General features: G+C 36.9%; 1 protein-coding gene across 8 annotated transcripts in view; it reads left to right on the top strand.

Annotated features, from left to right (window-relative positions):
- The window catches only part of PDE1C (phosphodiesterase 1C), a 525463-nt gene that overhangs the window by 436905 nt on the left and 63976 nt on the right, over positions 1-24582 (top strand). For all 8 annotated transcript variants that reach the window (XM_068549261.1, XM_068549257.1, XM_068549256.1 and 5 more), the window contains 4 exons: positions 9158-9258; positions 11767-11895; positions 19278-19379; positions 21081-21201. In XM_068549261.1, coding sequence (XP_068405362.1) covers positions 9158-9258; positions 11767-11895; positions 19278-19379; positions 21081-21201 — 453 coding nt within the window. The remainder of the gene's footprint in view (positions 1-9157; positions 9259-11766; positions 11896-19277; positions 19380-21080; positions 21202-24582) is intronic.

Here is a 24582-nt window from a genome sequence, read left to right as displayed (position 1 = left end):
TGGAGCCTGTGCTCCGCAACAAGAGAGGCCACGATAGTGAGGCCCGCGCACCGCGATGAAGAGTGGCCCCCGCTTGCCGCAACTGGAGAGGGCCCTCGCACAGAAGCGAAGACCCAACACAGCCATAAATAAATAAATAAATAAATAAATAAATAAAAATATTGCTTAAAGAGATGCTTTTTAAATTTTGGAAACACTACATAGGAAACCTGTTTAATATGATAGTTTTTGCCCAAAATTTAGAGCAAACGTCATAGTTAATGGTGGTTCAATAAAAGCATGGAGCAAAACAGGGATGCTGATATTAATATTGCTAGTGAGCATTTTTCTGGAGATCTCAGTCAGTGCAATATGGTATCTACAAAAGTTGAAGAAGCATCCTATGAAAATAATTTGATCATCTCCTTTAAAAAAACAACAAAAAAAGCCAACTGTAAATTATTAGATCATATAAAAGGCCTCAATAAGATATGGATAAAATACCTGTCTTATACACTGGAAATTAACAAGTATAGTAGAAAAACATACATTCCCAACAGTTATTAAAAAATCTATAAATTACCCATGAAGAACTTCAAAATTAATGAAAAGGAGACTGTAAAACTAAATTAAGGGTACAAAAATAACGTTTAAATAAGTGAAGAAATACACCATGTTTTTAGTGGAAAGCCTCAGTATTAAATAGATGTCAATTTTCCTCAAACGAATGTTTATAGATTCAAAGCAATACCAATAAAAATTCCAGTAGGATTTAACATGAAACATGATAAGCTGAGTCTAAAATTTATGTAAAATAGATATTTAACAACCTTAGAAAAAACAGTTTTGAAAAAGACAATGTGTGTGGTGGGGTAGTTCTTACTCTACTAGATGTTAAAATATCTGCTGAAGCTATAGTAATAAAAACAGTGTGGCATTTGTGCAAAAATAGACAAATATATCAATGGAATTGATTGGAATTTTAAAAACTGAACCTAAATATTTATTGAGCACTTTTTATGTGCCAGGTACTTCTTTACAGGATGAAGATACATTGGTGCTCTTACAGAGCATGCATTCTAGTGAGAGGTTACAGATGGAAGACAAATGAAAAAGTAAACAAGAAAATATCCCTAGTGTTCTGCAGAGTATTAAAATAGGGCACCCGCATAGGGAAAACTGGGAGTTTTATTAGATAGTCAGGAAAGGCATCTTTCCAGAAGTAATGTTTAATCTGAGACAGTTGTGATTTTAGGCTTGAGCCATGCTAAGAACTGAAGAAGGTATGCCAGCGGAATTAGTGCAGGATTAGTACAACGTCCCTCATGACTAGAGGGAGTCAAAATGTACAAAATATACACTTTCATTTATAAAATAAATAAGCCATGGGGATGTAATGTACAGTATGGTGACTATAGTTAATAATACTGTATTGTGGATTTGAAAGTTGTGTAGAGAGTAGATCTTAAAAGTTCTCATCACAAGAAAAAAATTCTATAACTATGTGTGGTGTGGAGACTTACTGTGGTGATCATCTTGCAATATGTACAAATATTGAATCACTGTGTTGTACTCCTGAAACTAATGTAATGTTGTATGTCAGTTATACCTCAACTTAAAAAAAAAAGTCCCTCATGAGAGAACAGCTTTGCTACATTCAAGGAGCAGTAATAAGGCAAGCACATGAGGGGGACAGAGGTGCAAGATAAAGTTGGAGGAGAAAACAGGAGTCAGACCAAGTCAGCTTTGTAGGCCTGGGTAATGAGTTCCAGTGTTATTCTAAGTACAGTGTGAGGCAACTAAAGGGTTTTGACAATGGAATGAGATGATCTGATAAAGACTAGACAAGGATTACTGTGGAGAGTGGATCTTGAGGCGGCTTGTTAGAAGAGATACTGGTGAGATAATGGTAGTTTGGACTAGGAAGGACATTGCTGGGATATAGAGACCAAAAGTTCTGTCTCTGAGGTAGAGTTAAAAGAATTGGGTGGTGAATAGGATTTGGAACACTAAGGAGAGGAATCAAGAGGACATCTTAGATTTTTGGTTTGATAAACAGGGTTGATGAGAGAACCTGGTAGCAAAGCAAGCTTTAGGGGAAGGGAAGTCAAGAGTTTTGATTCAGACATGTTGAGTTTAAGATCCTTATTAGATATCATTGTGGAGATGTCAAGCAGGAAGAAAACTAAGGAGTCTAGAGTTCTGGAGAAGGGTCAGGGATGGACATGGAGATTAAGCATTCAGGGGCATATCAATATTATTTAAGAACATGGAACTAGATGACGTGATATAAAGAGAGGGCATAAATAGAAAAGTAGAGGGGCTCTGAAGTGAGTCTTGGAGCAGTTCTAAAGTTTAAAATGAGGGTAAAGAATTAGAGCCAACAATAATAACTAAAAAAGTATGGCCACTAACATTGGACAAAACGCAAGAGAGTGTGGGGTTATGGACACCAGGGAAAGAAAGTGCTCCAAAAAAAACTGTGACTTATGAGGGACATGCTGAAAGGTCTAGTGGGATGAGGACAGAGAAATGACCACTGCCTTTGGTAACATGGAAGTCATTGGTGCCCTTGTCATGACCAGTCCCAGTGGTTTGTTGGGGATGGAACAGGGACTGGAGTATAAGGACAGAATCACAGGTGAGAGGGTGAGGACACGTCTATAGAAAACAATATTAGAGGGAAAATTACTCAGTTCAAAAAATGTTTTGGGGACAGTTCATTTGGAAAAAAACATACTGTTTTTGTCCTACTTGAAATCATTCACCAAATATCAGACAAATGAATTAAAGATGTGAGCATAAAAATTTGATTATATTAGAAGAAAATATGAGGATATGTGTATAGCCTTGAAAAAGGAAATCCTTAAATAAGCCTCAAAACATGAGTTATATAACAAAATATTGATTATTTTGAGTACATGGAAATTAAAACCTTCTGTAGAATAAAAAAAATCACCATAATGAAGTAAGTACTTGAGGAAAATACATAGAGAGCAAGGATTAAGATCCAGATTATATAAATAAATCAACAAGAAAATGGCACAAATTCCGTGGAAAAATAGGAGGAAACACATTGACAGAGTTAAGATTCTCCTATCGTAAAGTCTCTGTCATGGGCTGAATTTTGTTCCCCCTCCCTCAAATTTATGTGGTGAAGTCCTAATCTCCAGTGCCTCAGAATGTGACTGTATTTGGAGATAGAGACTTTAAAGAGATAATTCAGGTAAAATAAGGTCATATGGGTGGGCCCTAAACCAGTACGATTGGTGTCCTTATAAGAAGAAGGGATTAGGACACAGACATGCATGTGTACTGAGGAAAGACCTTGTGAGGATACAGAGAAAAGGTGGCCCTCTGCAAGCTGGGAAGTGAGCTGTCACCACAAACCAACCCTCCTAAAACCTTGATCTTGGACTACTAGCCTCCAGAACTCTGAGAAAATAAATTTCTGTTGTTTAAGCTGCCTAGTCTGTGTCGTTTTGTTATGGCAGTTCTAGCAAACTAATACAGTAGCAGAGCCAGGATTTGGTTTCAGTCTGACTTCTAAGGCCATGTATTTAAATATTTAGCCATGCTTCTGCAATGCTGGTGGCAAAAAAGAACCCCTTATATTCTTACACCTCAGTATCCTCACGTGGTACTTCAAAATACTGTGGTGAGGATCAAAATGGATGTGAAAATATACTTTGAAATCATCTGTTTGACATATCTTTAGTTAATACCTACTGTGTACAGTGTACTATGGAGATATAAAGGTGAATCATACACAGCCTTTTTACCCCCTAGAAAATCTCTCAAGTCTTTATACTAATGCAAGTTATCATTACATAGATGTTATATCATAGCAGCCAATGATCATGATGTACTGCATACTATTCTTAAATGAGCTCGTTTGCCATTTGCCATTGAATTTTCATTATCAATTCAGGCCGTATTCAGAATAATTCTTAAATATAGAAACTACTTCCCACCCACCCTCTCTTGGAAACGCAGCTCAAAACAAGCTTCTTTCATTGCAAGCTGACGAAAACAGTAGGAAGCATTCTGATGAATGGAGAACATATTGTTACGCTAACCTTTCATTACAAACCAAGCTGGGGGAGATCATTTCAGCTTTATAAACTGTTAGACACGTAGGGAATGAAAATATCCCATTGATAAAGTGATGCCTGGGCTTCAACATCAACAGTATTACTCATTGTAATCTGTTTATATTACTCATTATTGCTTAGCTAAGATGCCTAGGAGATGCTTGAATCTTTTCATAATGATTTTGCTCACGTCTAAGAGAAGATCCTTGAACAGAATTAGATTGAAGAGTTGTTGATTGAATAGATATGAATCAGACTCTGAGCTCCAGTCTGCTTTTGAGTTAGGTCAAAAGATTCCAGACTCCAAACCTGTCCTCTGGCCCTTTCATTGCTTTTATCAGGCAAGGTGCTGTTAATTTTCCCTTTGCTTATTTTTTTTTAGAAGGGAGAAGCTGTGTATCTTATTCTTTTGATCATATATGACATCGTTGTATTTACAAGGGAAACACTAAGGACATCTTTCTAAATGGCATCTTGGTGCTAAGTAATTTTATAAAGGTTGTGGTCAGTAGAATTTTGGCCCCCATGGTCTTTGCCCTCTGATGTCATACTTGTGAATAGGTTACATTAGATGGCAAAAGGGATTCTGCAGATACAGAAGGCTGCTAACCAGAGGGCCTTAAACTAGGGAGATTATGCTGGATTCTCCAGGTGGGCCCAGTGTAATCACATGAGTCCTTAAAAGTCAAGAGATGTGACAGAAGAAGGGTGAGCAGGACTCAATCAGCTGTTGCTTGAAGATGGAGGACCCCAGTGGAAAGCATGAGAAGGAAGTGAATTCTGCCAGTACCCTGAATGCACCTGGAAGTGGATTTTCCACAGAGCTTCCAGGAGGAGCACAGCCTGCAAACACCTTGGTTTCAGCCTTGTGAGGTCGTCACCAGAAAATCCAGCCTCACGGTGCTGGCTTCTGACCGACAGAACCGTGTGCCAGTAAATGGGAGTGTGTGCCTTACATTTATGGTAATCTGTTCAGGGAGCAATAGAAAACCAATAGGAGTTGGAAACAGATTACTAAAGAAACTCTATCATTTACCTATCAAAGTCAGAACTTGCTAATAATGTCTCCACTAGCAATGGGGAATTGTCCGTGTCTTTTCCTTGAGGTTTTCACTGCCCTCCACGTGTCCCCCCCAACCCACATACGTGCACAGCTTGCTCTCCTGAGTCATATACAGCAGAATTCAAAGTCTACCTTTACCAGTTGTCAAGGTATCCCTGTCATTGAATTAGTTGTGACACTCATATTTTGTAGGTAGGGAAATTCTGGATAGGATCTGTGACTTGTACTTGTCACAGTTTGATAAATCTTGAATAAAATTCTCGCAGGACTTAGATTTCTGACATTTTATGGATTGTCATAAAACCTTCGGGGTTCATAGTAATAATGAATTTGGAAAAGGCAAGGAAATCTGAGCTATATTAAAATATTAAACCCCATTTCCCTCAAAATAGCTTCTCCCACTTTCTCTGTTTCTATTAATCCTGCCGTCTAATGCCACCCACCATTTTTTCTTTCCGCTCAGGTTAGGAATGTCACGGTCATCTTGAATGCATTGTTTTCTTTGACTGCAACCTCTTCCTGCCCCTCTGCATTCAGTGAACTGCTCAGTTGTAAGGATTCTACCTCCATACTGTCTGTACATTCTATAAGGACTTTCCAATCCAAAAGTTCAGCTCTTATTTCTTTCCTTTGTGCTCCCTGCTCTTCTTTCTCCCTTTCAGTGGCATGCCGACCATATTACTCTCTTGCATGTAAACTTCACTGCCTAATGAACCTGGTTTGTGTTCCTTTGGCTTTTAATGCCTGTCATCATAGGGCCGTAATGAACCCTCACTCCTGCTCCGCTAAAGGGAATCATTTCCTTACTGGTGATGAATCAGCTTTTGCCACTGGGACTTGCTTCATTGTTCATTCTGAAAATGCCCAATTCCATTCTTGCTCAGTCCAATCTTCATTATGGTTTTATTGTTTGTTGTATGCTCATTTAATCGTTTGTTGGTTTTGGTTTGTTAGAAGTAACACTTAAGATAGGATTTCGTCAGTATATTTGGATAAGGACAGGAGTTACACTGCTGTTTGTGAGAACAGTGATTATGTAGTTACTTAGACACTTTCTGCTGGCTGGGCTGATGCTCTGTGATTCAGATTTATTTAGATGGTACACTGTCTCCCATTCATGATCTTATTTTAACATGTTAAATTAACTTGGCATGAACTTGGAGAAAGAGATACATTGGTACTTGGGAGTGGGTAGAGGGAGTTGGGGCAGATGGGTGGGGACAGGGTGTTGGGGAAGAAAAGAAAGACATTGCCAAACTGAGAAAAGTACATATGAATGGAAAATATCAAGAAAATTTGTAATATAAAATCATACCTATGTAATTTTATGAAGAATTGAGTAAACACATGAACAATGACCCAAAGGAAACGTGACTTAAAAATTATAAGTGAGAATTCTGGAGTCAGAGGGTGTGGCTTGTCTCAGGACCTCTCCCAGCCTCAGTTTTCTCATCTATGAAATGTGGATGACAGAGTACCTACCTTTATGGAGTTGTACGTATTGTATGAGTTTCTATGTATAAATAAGCCGACACAAAGTGAGCTCCCATAAGTGTTAACCCTGATGAGGATGATGCCCTTTGCTGCTTTCAGAAGAGTTTTTCAGTTTTCTTGCAATCTGCACTTATTTACCCATCTCTTTTTTATTTAATTCTGTTGATTTTTCATCTTATTCTGTTTTCTCCTTGTGTCTTTCTGCTCCTAGTAGTACATCAATTTGTATTTTGCGACGTATTATCAAGGACTCCAAAACGTTTCCTGACATTTCATGCTGGATTCTGCTAGAAATCATTTTTGTTTGTTTGTTTGTTTGTTTTTGTTTTACATTTTCATAACATTTTAACACTTAATAGAAACTATGTACAATAATTTTTTTATTGTATCTTACATAAGATAGCCACTACAGAAATTTACATAGGTAAGAAGTAAGATGGATGGTTAGGGAGGGCCCAGTCCTGTGAGCTATTTTCTCAGAGGCTATAGGTCAGAGTTCATTGAGGGGAGGGGCTTCAGATTACCCAGTTAGGTGAGAGGTGAGGAAAGGCTAAAACACAGGCTGCTAGACAGAGTTATCCAGCCATTGGGTCCATCAATATCCCAAGACTTGGGAAATAGCATTACAAAAATCTCTCTCCCCTTAAGTAAGCACAGTCCCAAATACTGTCAATCCCAGCAGCTCTGACAGGAATCACCTATCTCTCTCCTCCTTGCCTAGAGTGGGAAGACATCCACAACTTTTAGACACTATTGGTCCCTTCCCCCAACATTTGGTTTGACTGTAGCACTTGATAACCCAGAAGAAAAACAAGGTAGTCTGGGTTGTCCTTTAGTGAGAGACGGTCAGAAATACCTGTTTAAAGAATTTGAAATACAAATCCTCCAAAGTCAGCTGGTTCCCAAAACAAACTATCAACTGACAGAAGTGGGTTCTGGCTTCCCATTTGCAGTAGCCACTCTACTTTGAGGCAATGGCACAGAGCCTTTCTCAGAATGGAAATCACTTTTCTAAATGTAGTTTTTTTCCTGAGTTATTTCTGTGTTCATTCTTTCCTTAACTATGAAGTCTTTTTTTCATAGGTTGTATGTAGTTTATTTATTTTCCCCTTAGCCATCTTCAAAGAAGGCAATAATTTCAGTAAGTTTCTTAGATGAAGATGAAAATTAGTAGTTAATGGGAAAAAAGTTAAAGTGAGAATTATTAAAAATTGACCTGTTCAGTTTTAAATCATTTTGTTAACTTAAATCAAATAAATATATTTTATTCACTAATCTTTAATTCAGAACCCAGGATGCTTTCTGAATTCTTCCAATTTAGGTACTCATGTTTGTCTTGCATTACCCCTGCTCCTGTCTAAGACTTCTAGTTTCATTTCTTTAAAAGGAAATGGGAACTTAAAGATTCTCATGAAGAAAACTGAGTGCAGAATCTCCCTAAATTTTTACAATTGTCTTCTACTGTTTCCCAGTTGTCACACCTATTATGGTATGAGTTCTTTTAGTGACTGTGCAAAGCATTGAACTTCTATGGACATAACTTTTTGTATTCACATTTTATTGGTTTAGGTTATATTTTATTACATAATTAGAATAATAACTGCAATTTGTCAAAATTGGGTTTGGGATAAACCACACTGAAACTTGGAATCATTAACTCAACGAGTACAAAAGTAAGCAGGGATACCAAAGGGTAAGCTGAGAGTATGGAAGCTCCATCCTGTGGGCATCGAGCAGTGTGGTTTACAGAAGGGAGGGGCGGCATCAATGAATCCATAGAGTCTCTGAAATGGAAGTCGGTTGATGGAGCTTCAAACACAGCCGTGGTTCTCAAACTCCAGCGTGTATCAGAATGATCTGGATGGCTTGGTAAAACACAGATTGGTGTGCTGCAACCCACAGTTTCTGATCCAGTGGGACTGGGGTGGGGTTTTGCATTTCTAACAATTTTCCAGGTGATAGTAACTCTGCGGTTCCAGGGAACACAATTTGAGGACCGCTGAGCTACGGCCAGTTTTGGTGATGTGGATGGGGACAGGTCTCTTCAAACATCAGCACGTACAAGGCAGAAGACCAGATGTTATCCTTCCATCTGTCTCTACCTATCCTCCTTCTAGTGGATAGGCATTACGTTTTCTGTTACTCTTAGTTTTTGGTATTGTGTTGAAGCAAATTCTTTTTTTTCTCTGTCTACTTAGGAACTTCATTTGGAATTTGGGAGACGATGCAATGAGGGCTGTTAAAGTTTTCATGTTCATTGTTTTTTGCTTCTTTGAAAAAATAAAATAAAAACTACTAGTTAGCTCTTTCAACTGGCATGCTGGGCATGCTGTTTTCAAATCACACATCTTCCAGTCTTCCTACAGAAGGAAAAAAAACCATTTCTGTCTGTCAGAAAATGTGTGTTTGGCAATAGCTTGCCAGCTGCAGAGAGGAAAGGCAGCAATGTGGGTGTGTTGTCAGCAAGCTGAAGACTTTGTCTGAGAAGGAGACAGATTATCTGATTGCTCTGTAATCTCCCTTTCAGAACTGGCTGACAGAGCTGGAGATCTTTGCTATAATCTTCTCAGCTGCCATCCATGACTATGAGCACACCGGAACCACCAACAATTTCCACATTCAGACCCGGTGAGGATGTTGAAACGTTTGGAGAAGAGGCAAGAGGGGGCAGGGATAGAGTGTTGAATTCAGAGAGTTGCAGTCACCTTTCTTTCGCATGGTGGCTCTATTGAGTTTCTGAAAAACTGAAATTATAAACAAGAGATTAGCCCAGTCAGCTTCAATCAAAACTTAAAGAAGCCATTTGCTCCTAATTCTCCTATGTTATTTACATTAAATATGGATATCCTTTTCTTCTCTATTATAATGCTAGCTATTTATGTATGTATGTACTATGCGTACTCTACCCATTTCTAATAGGAGGTGGAACAGTTTCCATAAAGGTGCAGATACCGTGTAGACTAAATCACTGAGGACGGGCAAGGATTGGAGTGAGTCTGTTGACATTAACAACGGCAGAGCCCTCTTACCCTCTTACCTCTGGAACTCTGGTGATGCTCTTCTCATCCTCCCTGATTTCATCTCTGCTCTGTTCAGTGCATATGTTACTCCCTCGCACAGGGCTTGGGGAGCTAGGTTGTCTCATGTAGGCCACTTTGCACCCTCCGTAAGGAACTTCACTGGTAGGCACAAACCTCTGCGGGGGTATTAAATACAGGTCCAGTTGCCTCCCTCTGAACCTCTTGACTGTAACAGGCATCACTAATTGATTTTGGTGTTTTTTTTCTTAACGAGCTGCAGATTTATCCTTAGTATTCCTCTCAGCACAGAATTCCAGGCAAGCAGTACAGTCAGCTGTCATTTCCTTTTAGGATGAAACCTTATCTGCCTTCTCCGGGTCTAAGAACTTAGCTTCTCTTAAGACAATGATGTGGAACTGGAGAGACTCTGATGGTAGGATTAATTGGGTCTTGAGGTAGGAATCAGAGGAAGCTAGAATTGGAAAAAGGTGGTAAGACACAGAGAAAGAATATAGCGGGGAGGGTTGAGAGTTTAAGGCTAAATAAATACTTGCTGATTTCACTTGAAAAAAGCAGGTGCGCACTCCAGATAGATTTGTGTTCATTAAGTCATTCCATACATTATTTAACGAAGCCAACACTTAATTATGGGGTACACGAAAGAAGACGATATCGACAACATCGTCTGATCTCTGCTCAGAAGGGGATTTCAGCAGAATGGAAGCGGACAAAAGGACCTAAGCCACATGCTTCATCTTCTGCCTCCTGCTTCCTCACAGAGTAGTTTTGGCTGCTGTGAAGCAGCCTTCTGTAGTTCTGTTGCAAGGTCTTTGAATACAGGGATTCCACAGGGCATCTCTGTTTAATGGATATCTGCCAGTGGAACCTTTGCTCTGAGGAAGAGACAGCCGTGAATAGCACCTGCTGAAGGAAGAGAGGTGGGTGGAACAAAGTTGTACATGGATCTTGGCTGGAGACCAGTGTCAAAAGTAGTCACAACTCAGGGGAAAATGGCTTAATTACAGGAGTTGGAAAATAGCTTAATGTCACAGAGTACATCAGTTGGTGCCTTACTTACTCAACGGATATAAGATTAGATCCTTCACCTCGGGATTTGCTTGTTTTGTGTTACGTTCAATGGAATGGAAAAATGCCAGAGGGTTCAGTTGAGCTTGCTTTGGAATGAAATTTAAACATTCGCCTTCTTTAAACTGAATTTTATCCGAAGCATCTCAGCCTGTGAGATCCCTGTTTAGGAAACTGAATCTGTGACCTGGTTCTTTGCCCTTTGATGGACAGACTGTTAAGCCTAACACTTTAAAGGTATGCTAAATATATCCCAAAGTTTGGCCAATGACAGGTGGAAGTTATCTTGGGGAGAAATGGCTCAACTGTCAGAAGACATTGCCTTCATCCCAACGCTGCCACTTAGCCACTGTGGGGCTCTGTGAACTCTCACTTTATATCTCTGGGATTTAGCCTCCTTGATGAGAAACGAATAAGCTCTAACAATCTAAGGTTTCATTAAATTAAATATATTAAAATAGTATACTGCCCTATGTTTGGTGTCATTCAGCTGTTTGAGAAAGCGACTAACAATTGTCATATAACCCTTTCTCAATTTCCCATGTATGGCTTCTGCATGGCAAAATTTTAAGGTCAAGCTACTAACAGAAGAACTTGAAAATTGTACCTGCCAGGTGGTATGTGTTCAGAGAATTACAACTAAAATAAATAAACACATTCCCTCATTGAATAAAATAAAAAGTCATTCCAGAAAATATAAGGACGTTTGACATGACCCACATTTTTTAAATAATCACCTTTGCCACTACTGCAGGTAATTGAGATCTGCTTATAGAATAGTTTTCAGAGAGTTCTCAGGTTGGATATCACATGTGAAATAACATCCACATATTGACATTAAAATACTCTACGTACATCTATTGATAATTTGTAGTGTTGGTGTTAGCTTTTTGGTCGATATAAATGGCATGGGGGCAAAGTTAATTGCTAAAATAGGATAAAGAGATGGTGTATTCTACCTTCAGGAGAGTTACCTGAAAAATCTGAGCTGTTCAACATCCTAAATTATTTTGCTTGGCTTTCCTCTCAGGTCTGACCCAGCGATTCTGTACAACGATAGGTCTGTTTTGGAAAATCACCATTTAAGTGCAGCCTATCGCCTTCTACAGGAGGATGAGGAAATGAATATTTTGATTAACCTCTCAAAGGATGACTGGAGGTAAGGAGGAGCCAAGAGAGAGATTAGGAGGCCAGGAAAGGAACTGTGAGGAGAGACGGAGTATGCATCTTTTGAAGAAACAATACTCTGTTTGAAATTGTTATTGCTGTTTCTTTCTTTCTCTATCTCTCTTCTCTTTCTTGACACAGATACTCAAATATATTGTAGGCACCTTGGGAATATTTGCTGTTGGTTACCTTAGGAAACGTGTTCTTTTTATCTTACCTTCTTAAACCTAAATTTCATCAATTAACTTTTTTTCACCTTATATTTGATTGGACTTCTTAAAAAAAATCTTTCAAAATTTGCTAAGGAAACTGACACTTTAAAATAATCATGGGCACTTAATTCTGTCGCCTAAGTGGCACTACGTGTCTTTGAACTTGGGCAGACCTGAGTTTGAATGTGAACACAATCATTTACTAGCTGTATGATATTTAAGAAGTTACTCAACCCCTTTACACCTTTTTAAAATTTAATTTCTAGAAAATAGATAATAACATTTAGCTTGTAATTTGGTTAGGGTAATTATACATGATATAATCCATTTAAAATGCTTAGCACAGTTTGTGACACATATAGCAAGCCTGCAGATCCTTGTAGCCTGCAGATCCGTAATATAGGTGAAGGTGTTTCAAAGCTTGTACGCAAAGTCATTTAAATGCTTAAAAACTTCTGAATCTACTGTGATGCAAATAATACTTACATTTCAATTAAATGATCAGCTGTTTATTGAGTATCTCTGTACCATTATGCAAGGATTCAGAGAAATAAGCCATTCTGAACAACAAATCTGAAACTGATTTTCAGTAAGAGTTGGCTATTAGTTTCCATGCAACTCTAGTTCATTAAAACAGAGAGGAATATTTGGCTTGAATTTTATTGGAAAATGTTAGATTTAAGCAACATCTAAAAAATGCAGAGCATTTCAGTTAATCAATGTAAATCTTGTAGAAAAAGGAGCACTCTATCCAATTTAAATGTTTGTAAAAGTATAATAAAGGATTTGAATATGGCAGAGAACAGCTTTACACATATTCAGATATATCCCTTTGATCCCAGAGGAAGGAGAGAGAGAGGGAAAATTGGGTAGAAGCATCCTAGATCTCCCTGCATCCTAAGAAAAGTTCAGCAAGGCTGTCAGGAAATTCTTGAGCCAAAGTCGGCCATCAGAAGAGTCCCATGTCTCCCAGGAAGGGATGCCCTCAGTCATTGGCTTGGAGCAGCCCATGGGAAGCATGGCCTTGGGCAAAAATGGCAATAGTTTTCAGAATGTAGTAGCTGAGGCCCATAGCCAATTAAATTCCTGTAGTTGGAGGTCTGTGTGGTATGTTCTCATGGCCACTGTCCCATGGTAATTAAAATATGATATTAAATGGCTGTATAATACTCCATCTATGGAAGTCCCATAATTACTTTTATTTTGAGTGTGTGAGTATGGGTGTGTTTGTGTGTTTTGGTTATTATAAAGAATCCTGTGATGAACATCTCTTTAATGTATTTTTATGTGTAGAATTAATGGATCAAAGAATGTTTGTTGTTTTAAGGCTCTTGTTGAACTTTGTCAGATTGCTTTCAGGTAATGCACTGATATTGCTGGCCTGTGGGATTTGTGAGCACATGGGATTTATGGCTGGAGGGGCATAATTGCCTCTTAATCTATTTTGAAAGCATAGATGTGCCACCTCTGTTATCTGTATTTTTGTTAAGGGTTTTCTATTTCTGCTTAACTATATATACATTTGTCAAAATTTAGCTTAGATTACTTGTGTTTCCACTCTGCTATGATCATAAGCCTCGTTCATTGTTCAGTCTGCTACTGTGTTAGTGAGGCTGGTTTCGGCAATATCTAAACCCAGAATCATTGCAACAGACCAGAGCATATCAGTTCACACTGGAATACACTGACATTCACCAGTGCAACCATCCTAATTAGGTATCATTAGCTCTGCGTTCTTATTGGTGGGTATTTGTGAAGTACTAGTTGTGAATAGTTTGAATACTACCTCTGACCAAAGCAAGTTGTAAAACTGAGTGATCCAGCAAAACTTAAGTGAATTTAATATAAAAAAAGTCAAACTAGTTACTTGAAAAATATAGTTTAATGAAATCTGTTTATGTACTAGCCTTATATATTTGTGTTTTTTATTCAGCACCATCTTTACTATCTCAAAGAGAGAGTGAAATATAATTGATTTAGAATCATGGAACATCTCAGGTACAGGAACATTCTGATTCAGTGGAAGCTTTATAATTATAGCCCGTAGTGCCCTGCTTTTTTGTTACTCCTGTTTTTGAGGATTCTGTAGGTTAAGAAAAGATTGTAGTTGATGTAACTTAAGTTACATAGATTTAGTGTTCTATTATATTTTCGTTTAAGGACAGTTTTAAAAATATTGTTTTATTATTTTATCATATTTTATTAATGTTGAGATATATTGCTCTAAGACAATGGTATTATCTCACAAATAAAATATTAACTTATTATTAAGGGCTCTCAGTTAAGCCCATTAACCCAAAGATAACATATGTTTAGTATCCTGTGTCTTTCTAGGAAAGCAACTTAATATCTGATAGATTCTATTTGGATACATAAGTGCATTAGACTTTTTGGACCTTTATAAATGAATGTATTACCAGGTATTTACTGCATTTCAAAGTGGAAAAATATGGAATTCCACTTTGGGCAGGCCAAATCAGCTACTGATAAAGCAATTCTCCTGCAAATAAAGCTATAAACTATGGACAAAATACAAAGACACAAATGAACACAACCTCCAATGACGTGAGAGCTGTAGAGTGTAAACAGAGTCAGACAAATTTTGGAGATGTGTTAAAATTTGGAGAATCTGACAGGATGAGGTGAGTGTGACGTTTTGTGTCTTTACTCTGAAGGCAGTCTCAGTCAAGGCAACACTAGATGGATAAAGCTATATTTATACAAAAACCTCCACTATGTTTCTGGCTAGAGAAACCAGTGTAGGAACTACCAGAGCTGCTAGCAAGTGAATTAGAACTCCAGAAAAGAGATTGCCAAATAAGGGGAAACTTAAATTCTGTGACAGTCTCAATGACAATACAGAGAGCAGGAAAATGTGACTTGTTTGCAAGGGAAAAGACAATCAACAGATGCAATCTCCAAGATGAACTATTGTTGGAATTATCAGGCAAGAACTTTTAAAGCAGTTTTTATATTTATGCTCAGTGAGGTAAAGGAAAATATGCTTGTAATAAATAAAATACAGTAAAATTTAACCAGTGAAATGACAATATAAGCAAGAGCACACAGAAATTTTAGAACTGAAAAAGTAAAATATCTATATTGAAAATTCACTGTATTGGCTTAGTAGCAAGTTGGAGAGGACAGAAGAAAGAATTCAGTGAGCTTGAAAAGATCAATCCAAATTATCCATATTGAAGAAGTAGGAGAAAAAAAAGATTTTTAAAAATGAGCAGTTTTAGGGACCTATGGGACAATTTCAGGTGGTCATACATAGGGACAACTACAGTCTCAGAAGGAGAGGAGAGACAGAGGGAGAATGAGACACAAGAAATATTTGAAGAAATAATGGCTGAAAACTTTCCAAACATGGTGAATGAGGTAAATTTATAGATTCAAGAAACTCAGCAAACTCAAACAGGATAAATTCAAAGAAAAACGTACCTGCATGCATATTATAGTCAAACTGCTAAGAGTCAAAGATAAAATTAGAGAAAAATGACACATTACATTCAAGGGAACAATTTGATTTACTTTGGACTTTTCATCAGAAACCATGGAGGCCAGAGGCAATGGAATAATGTCTTTAAAGTGTTAGAAGAAACAACAACAAAAAAGTTGACACAGAATGCTATGTCCCATGAAAATATCCTTTAAAAGTAAAGATGACATAACATTATTTTCAGATGATGGAAAACTACAGAAATTTGTCACCAACAGAGCTGCATTTTAAGAAACGCTAAAGAGCTACATGATGACAGTATATCTCTTAATTTATTTAGGTCCTCTTTAATCAGCAGCGTTCTGTAGTTTTCAGTGAACAGGAGTTACACTTGCTTTTTAAAGTTACTACTGAGTATTTTATATTCTGTGCTATTGTAAAATAAATTATTTTATTTATTTTCCAATGGTTTGCTGCTAGTCTGTGTGTGTGTGTGTTTATGTATAGATATATATCTATATCTATATCTATATCTCCTTCCAAGGCATTCAATGGGGAAAGGAAAAGCTTTTCAACAAATGGTGTTGGAACAAATGGATATCAATATGAAAAAAACGTTTTATCCTTACCTCACGTCATACTCAAAATTTACCTTGAAATTGATCATAGACCAAATATAAAAGATTAAAATGGTAAGACTTCCAGCGGAAAACAAAGTCCTTGGGGTAGTTGGAGGTTTCTCAGATAGGACCCCAAAAAGCATGAAGCATTAAAAAAATTGTATTAAAGTTTAGATTAACATACACACACTATTATATATGTAGATAGATAACCAACAAGGACCTGCTGTATAGCACAGGGAACTCTACTCAATATTCTGCAGTAACCTATATGGGTAAAGAATCTGAAAAAGAATGAATATATGAATAAGTATAACTGAATCACTTTGCTGTACACCTGAAACTAACACAACATTGTAAATCAACTATACTCCAATAAAATTTTTTAAAATTGTATTAAAATTTAAAACTTTTGCTCTTTGAAAGACACTGTTAAAAAAAAAAAAAGCCAGGTAGGAAGTAAGAGAAGTTATTCACAACACATATCTTACATAGGATTTGTATCCAGAATGTATAGTGTACTTCTACCACTCAATAAGAAGAACACAGACAACTCAATTTTAAAAAGGGTAAGGTCCATGAATAGACATTTTTGCAAAGAAGACATACAGATGGCCAGCAAGCACATGGAAAGATGCTCAACATCGCTAATCATCAGAGATGCAAGTCAAAACCACAATGAGATATCACCTCACACCTGTCAGAATGCCTATCATCAAAAAGACCACAAATAACAAGTCTTGGGGAGGATGTGGAGAAAGGGAATCTTTTTACACTGTTTGTGGGAATGTAAATCGGTGCTACCACTGTGGAACACTGTATGGAGGTTCCTCAAAAAACTAAAAATAGAACTACCATATGACCCAGCAATTCCACTCCTGTGTATATATCCAAAGAAAATGAAAACACTAATTAGAGAAGATACATTCTTCCCAATGTTCATAGCAACATTATTTATAATAGCCAAAATATGGAAGCAACTTAAGTGTGTATCAACAGACAAATGGATAAAGAAGATGTGGTATATGTATATAATACTACTCAGACATAAAACAGAATGAAATCTTGCCATTTGCGACAACATGGATGGACCTGGAGGGTCTTATGCATAGTGAAATAAGTCAGACAGAGAAAAACAAATACTGTATGATATCACTTATATGATAGAGGTAGGAGATTAAGAAGTACAAGCTACTACGTATAAAATAAATAAGCTACAAGACTATATTGTATAACACAGGGAATATGGCCAATATTTTATAATAGCTTTAAATCGAATAAAAATTTTGAATCCTTATGTTTTACACCTAAAACTAATATAATATTGTAAATCAATCATAGCTCAATTAAAAAAAAAGGGGGGGGGGGAAGGGTCTAAAAGAGGCATTTCCCTAAATAAAGATATACAAATGGCCTATAAGTACATGAAAAGGTGCCTGCCATCATTAGTCATCAAAGAAATACAAATGAAAAACACACTGAGATACCACTACATATCCCTTAGAATGGCTGAGATATAGAAAATCTGGAACTTTCATACACTGATTGTCAAAACGTAAAGTGATACAAACCACTTTGAAAAATTTTGGTAGTTTTTTTTATAAAGTTAAACACTCATCTATCTTATAAACGAGCCATTCTACTCCTAGGTATTTACTCAAAAGAAATGAAAACATATCTACACAGTGACTAGTACATAAACACTCATAGTTTTATTCATAAGGGCTCCAAACTAGAATCGAATAACCCAAATGTCCATCAGCTGGTGAATGGATAAATTAACTGTGGTGTCCTCGTATGATGGAATACCATTCAGTAGTAAAAACAAATGAACTATTGATGAACAACTATGTGGATGAATCGCAAATCATTATGCTGAGTAAAGAAGGCTAGAAAAACAAGAGTACATTTTGTATTTTATATGTGTGTGCGTGTGCATAGGCAGATGCATATAAGTGTGTATACCTAGTGTCTAGTTTAACATATATGTGCATGTACCTGTGTACTCTCTATATGTGTGTATACACATGCACATATATATCTGCTTTATGCCTCTCTAGTTTGCATTTTCTAGTTATATATATGTATGAGTACACACACGCACACACACACATATAAAACCAGAAAGACATAAAGCAAACTATCTAGACATAAAGCAGATCAAATGTTGCCTAGGGCCTGTGGGTAGAGGAAGAGGTGAGCTGCAAAGAGGTTTGAGGGAGATGGAAATGTTCAGAACCACAACTATGATGGTCCTTCCAAAAGTTTTACTCAACTGTTAAAACTCATTGAAATGTGCAACTTTTAGGGAAGCAGTTTATTCTATGCGAATTCTACTTCAATGAAGTTCTTAGAGAGAATAAAAAGATCAGTGTTTGGCAGGGCTTCAGGAGCAAGAGGAATGAATAGGTGGAGCACAGGGGACTTTAGGGTGTTGAAACTATTCTGTCTGATACTGTTAATGGTGGGAACATGCGAGTATGCATTTGCCAAACCTCATAGAACTGTGCAATATGAGAGTGGACTCTCAGGTAAACTATGGACTGGAGTGAATGTAAGGTATCGATATTGGTTATCATTTGTAACACATGTACCGCATTAATGTAAGAGGTTAATATTGGGGGAAACTGCAGTGGGGGAGAGGGTATATGGGAGCTCTCTACACTATCTTCCCAAGTTTTCTGTAAACCTAAAACTGCTCTAAAAAAGTCTATTAAAAAAAGTAAAATACCTATATCCAACATGTACTATGGATTATCAGTCCCCCTCCTAGGATTAATTTCAAATTAATTTTTTCTTAAAACCTGAATTCAGTAGAGAAAGGAATGCTTTACTACACTTTCAGTTTCTTTGGAATTTTTCCTGTGAGTTAATTTTCCAAATGATACGTGCATTCCACATATCATATTCCTTATAAATGATATCCTTAATCTTTAACCTTCATTTATTCCTCATAAAAAAGTCCACCTAAAAGACTCAAGTTAGATTCAAAATGTCACAACCAATTAACTGATTTTGGTTAGAAATGGCAAAGAATAAACTAATTTTTCTTTCCATTTTTCACTTCTATCCTTTTTTCTCCATGGGGTGTCCCTGGAAGGGAGTTTCGGACCTTGGTAATTGAGATGGTGATGGCTACGGATATGTCCTGTCATTTCCAGCAAATCAAAGCGATGAAGACTGCTCTGCAGCAGCCAGAAGCGTGAGTAGGCCTGTGACATCATGTGTTTTCATAGGTGTTTGACCTCGTCCTTGTCCATGTCACTGTACCTTTAAAGTTTATCTCTTTCAATATGACTTTATTGAGTGATCTCATAAAATAATGATGCTTGGAGGAGAAAGCATGAGAATTGTACCTGTCACAGATATATTCTCATTAGGGTTGAAATAACAATTTGCCCCAGCAACAATCTGCCCCAATTAGAATTTAAAATATTTCCATCAGAAACGAAATTATCGAAGATCCACTCAATGCAGAGGCAACAAATAAAGGTCAGTGAGTGACTCTTGGATTCTTGTTGTCTTTTTAATGATGGCAGTCATTCCAGAAACGGTTTTGAGTCAGTTTTTGAGGTGTCCAGTTCAATAAACATGGAGACCTTGCTGATGAAAATCCCAGTTGTAGGATGAATTGATGATTTTCCCCTAGTTTAGCTGCAGTGGGGTTTGAGATGGGAGAATGGAAGGGATTTTTTTTTTTATTTTTTATTTTATTTTTTTTTAATTTTGAATTTTATTTTATTTTTTTACACAGCAGGTTCTTATTAGTCATCCATTTTATACACATCAGTGTATACATGTCAATCCCAATCGCACAATTCATCCCACCACGACCACCCTCTGCCGCTTTCCCCCCTTGGTGTCCATACGTTTGTCCTCTACATCTGTGTCTCAGTTTCTGCCCTGCAAACTGATTCATCTGTACCATTTTTCTAGGTTCCACATATATGCGTTAATATACGATATTTGTTTTTCTCTTTCCGACTTACTTCACTCTGTATGACAGTCTCTAGATCCATCCACGTCTCTACAAATGACCCAATTTCATTCCTTTTTATGGCTGAGTAATATTTCATTGTGTATATGTACAGCATCTTCCTTATCCATTCGTCTGTCGATGGGCATTTAGGTTGCTTTCATGACCTGGCTATTGTAAATAGTGCTGCAGTGAACACTGGGGTGCATGTGTCTTTTTGAATTATGGTTTTCTCTGGGTATATGCCCAGTAGTGGGATTGCTGGGTCATATGGTAGTTCTATTTTTAGTTTTTAAAGGAACCTCCATACTGTTCTCCATAGTGGCTGTATCAATTTACATTCCCACCAACAGTGCAAGAGGGTTCCCTTTTCTCCACACCCTCTCCAGCATTTGTTGTTTGTAGATTTTCTGATGATGCCCATCCTAATCGGTGTGAGGTGATATACCTCATTGTAGTTTTGATTTGCATTTCTCTAATAATTAGTGATGTTGAGCAGCTTTTCATGTGCTTCTTGGCCATCTGTATGTCTTCTTTGGAGAAATGTCCATTTAGGTCTTCTGCCCATTTTTGGACTGGGTTGTTTCTTTTTTTAATATTGAGCTGCATGAGCTGTTTATATATTTTGGAGGTTAATCCTTTGTCCGTTGATTCGTTTGCAAATATTTTCTCCCATTCTGAGGGTTGTCTTTTCTTCTTGTTTATGGTTTCCTTTACTGTGAAAAAGCTTTGAAGTTTCATTAGGTTCCATTTGTTTATTTTTGTTTTTATTTCCATTACTCTAGGAGGTGGATCAAAAAAGATCTTGCTGTGATTTATGTCAAAGAGTGTTCTGGAAGGGATTTTAAAAAATGGTGATTTGTTAAAAACTCTTATTGAGGTTCTGTAAGTTTGGTCATCATGTGTTTGGATCCTTTGGGTTTACAGAATTGAAAAGCCGAAAGCATTATCCCTGATGTTGCACACGGCAGACATTAGCCATCCAGCAAAAGCCTGGGAGCTCCACCATCGCTGGACGATGTCACTCCTGGAGGAGTTCTTCAGACAGGTACCTTGTTGCTCTGCTAACCACGCCCCCACTGCTGTCATCCATGGACATATCCTGAATTTTATATTTCAGCAACATTGTGATAAAGACTATTGCAATTACAGTCATCTTCTTTGTGGAGGGAGGGTTCACAGCTTTTTTTTTTTTGGTCTTCTGGTCATGTGATATTTGAATCTCACCTAAATTCTGATTCTCGGAATGTTATGGTATTTCTATCCTATGCCAAAAAAAGAAAACATTTCCTTGTGGCAGTCTTTTGTCAAAATGTCATCTAAGGAATGCTTTTAATTTTGGGGGGTGGGGGGTTGGTGACCAAATGGCAGTCGCTTTAACTTGCTTCTCTGTTATAATTGGCTGGGTTGTTCCTTTCTAGCAGACAAACCCATGTTGTCAAATTCCAAAGCCGGGTGCGGCAATTTGAGGTCAAGAAATCACTAGAAGCTACTGTTCTAATTATATTTAAACTTAGTACATCCTAAGACACAGGTTGTGTTTTCTACAAGAATAGTGAGAGTCTTTAATGAGGATACATTGCTTTAAATTTTTTTTTAAAAAAAGGTGCATAGAAGTAGAGAAATAAAAAGGTAAATAAATGCATAGCCCAAGGCTGCTGTCTTCTCAAACCCAGACTTGTGTGCTAAGCTCATCTCAAGAAGAGCTGCCATTAAATATCTGCTTCGAGATGTGAGGTCCTGAGGTTGAAGGCAAGATGACATGTAGATTGTGGGACCTGAATTACAGTTAATTCAGATTAATACAGTTAATTCATTAATTCTTGTTAATTTACTGAGGGAGGTTACAGTACGGATTCAGAGACCTCTGGGATTCCATAAAACACTACATATTAACACCAGTCTCAACTTTGTCCTCTAAACTGACAAGAGGTGTACTCTTTCACTGGTTACTCAGATTTTTGGAAGCAAATTACTCTTATGATTACTCTTATTCTTATGATTCTAGTTTGAATCGAGAAATTATAGAAGGCATTTCTGTGTTTGGTTTTTTCCTTCTGAAGCTGCACACAATATCCAGTAACAAAGTGGGACTAGAGTTAACAGAATATTAGGCAAAGTTCAGAAGGCCCTTTATTGGAATTTTTATTCCAACTGGTTTGTGGTCTGGAACTAATGCAATCACTCCTCTGGTTCCCAGTGGTCTCATCTGTGATTTGTTTTTTAGAAGGGTGGGAGGATTTAAAGGAAGGTTGGACCAGATTTTTTCCTTAGTGTCCTTCCCACATTAAATGTTCTACAATTCCTTCATTCTGTCCAAGGGTGCACATCAACACGTGCACACACGTGTGCCCCCTTAAGCTGTTCTATGAATACGCCAGCAGGTACCTTATTCAGCATATGGCTGTTTCCCTTACATGGCCACTGCTTGGCCTCACAGAGTAGTTCTCAAGGGGAACCCAAGGGCGTGAGAGGAACTAGAGCTGTACAGGTGTGGCCATGCTGTATACACAAGAATGACTGCAAAATCATCCTTAATCGAGGGCTAATTTTGAGCCATTTTTCCACAAGTTACTTTTCTAATATTAATGAAAGAATTTTCTCCAAATCTCCACTTCCCTTATCATATGCTTTTTTTGATTATTGCTTTTGTAATAATACTCCCTATAACTAGGAATATTTAATCTATAGCCAGAGGTAAATCATCACTAACTCATATAAGTTTGAGGTATTGAAGTGATTCCATTTTTTAATTGTGAGAGAGTGAATATGAGAAATTACTTAAATATGTGAACATTTTTTCCCATTAAAGAGAAGCTTGTTTGCACAAACATAAGCTTGAATTGAAAGAAAATGTACCAGAGGCAATGTGAAAATAAGCATATTGAATTTCTTGCCAATTGGGAAAGGAATGTTATCTCACTGGACTGGAACAATTTTTTAGCAATTATGATTCAGTAAATTATTTTTATTGACTTAATATTTTAACCCAGATGCCATAAGCCGTGGTAAGTAACCCATGTAGGAGAAATGTTGCCTGAGTTCTTAACTATAGATTTTAAATTGGACAGTTCAAATGGGAAATCTCAATGGGACTGTAGAATCTTTGAAAAAATTACATTTAGAAGTTGGGTTATATTTCAAAATAAGGGCATAGCCCCAGTGCTGATAGACCAGACCTTCTATGCTTTGCTAAAAGAGTAAGTTACATCTTCAGTTTTACCACCATTTTTTACAAAATCCAAGCCACTGTCTCAAGTCTTTTACAATGAAATATTGACTTTAAGGAAGTATAAGTTTGCCTCTTTGGTGAATACATTTTGAGATTCATTTCCTTAGTATTGCTGTATATTTTTCAAACATCTCCTACAATTCTTTTAATTTCCTCTGTGTTTGTGGTTGTTTCCCCACTTTTGTTTATTTCCTATGTCAGTGTTTTTTTCCTTTCTTCTGTATGAAATTAGCTAATCATTTGATTATTTGCTAATCTTTAGCTAATCTTTTTTATTTTATGATGTCAGTTACTGTTTTCATTTTTATTAATTCATTTCTTCTGCTTGAGTTTATTTTGTTCTTTTGCTAATTCCCTGAGTTGGATGCTCAATTCAATTATTTTCGTTCTGCCTGTTTGATATTAGAAAATATAAGGCTAGGAGTTTGTGTTATCATGAATCTCGTAGGTTCTAATATGCAGTGTGTTCGCAATCCTTCTTTTCTAAATATTCTGTAATTTGGGTTTTGATTTCTCTATTGCCCAAAAGTTGCTTCAGATGGAGATGTTTGTTTATGTAATTTTCCAGTGGTAGTTTCCTTTGCTTTCTACTTTTGTAATTAATTTGTGGCTTATTGAAATTTGATCAAAGGATTTTTTTCATTGTTTGGATCTTACTGTGAAACTCATTTGTCACCTACTATATAATCAATTTTTGTGAATGTTCATGGCTCTTGGAAAGTAGGTTTATTTTCTACTTGCAGGGTATAAAAATCAAAGAACACCAAGCACATCCACCTTATTAATTATGTCATTTAAGTATTTTATATATTATTTTAAAAAATTTGATCTATCATGGGCTGACAGGTGTTTCTATTATTTTCATTTTCTATGTGGTATAGTTTTTGCTTCATGCATGTCAATTCTGTGTTATTTGTGTTCTTGGATATTCATAACTGTTAGATTTTCATAGTTTACTGTACGTTTATCATTATAAAGCCCGCTTCTTTGTCTTATCTAATGCTTTTACCTAGAATTCAAATTCGGCTCATTTTAAGAAGAGACTGTTGGCTTTGCACAACTTTCTACTTTAACCTTTTCAGAGACGCTTTGATTTGGGTGTGTCTTTTAAACACTGTATATAATTGAGGTTTTTTTATGAGTCAATCTAAGATTCTTTTATTATTTGAAATCAGCCATATTAACATCTATTGAAAT

The sequence above is a fragment of the Eschrichtius robustus genome, chromosome 8, assembly GCF_028021215.1.
Source record: "Eschrichtius robustus isolate mEscRob2 chromosome 8, mEscRob2.pri, whole genome shotgun sequence".
NCBI lineage: Eukaryota > Metazoa > Chordata > Mammalia > Artiodactyla > Eschrichtiidae > Eschrichtius > Eschrichtius robustus.
This window is presented reverse-complemented; position numbering and strand designations above follow the sequence as displayed.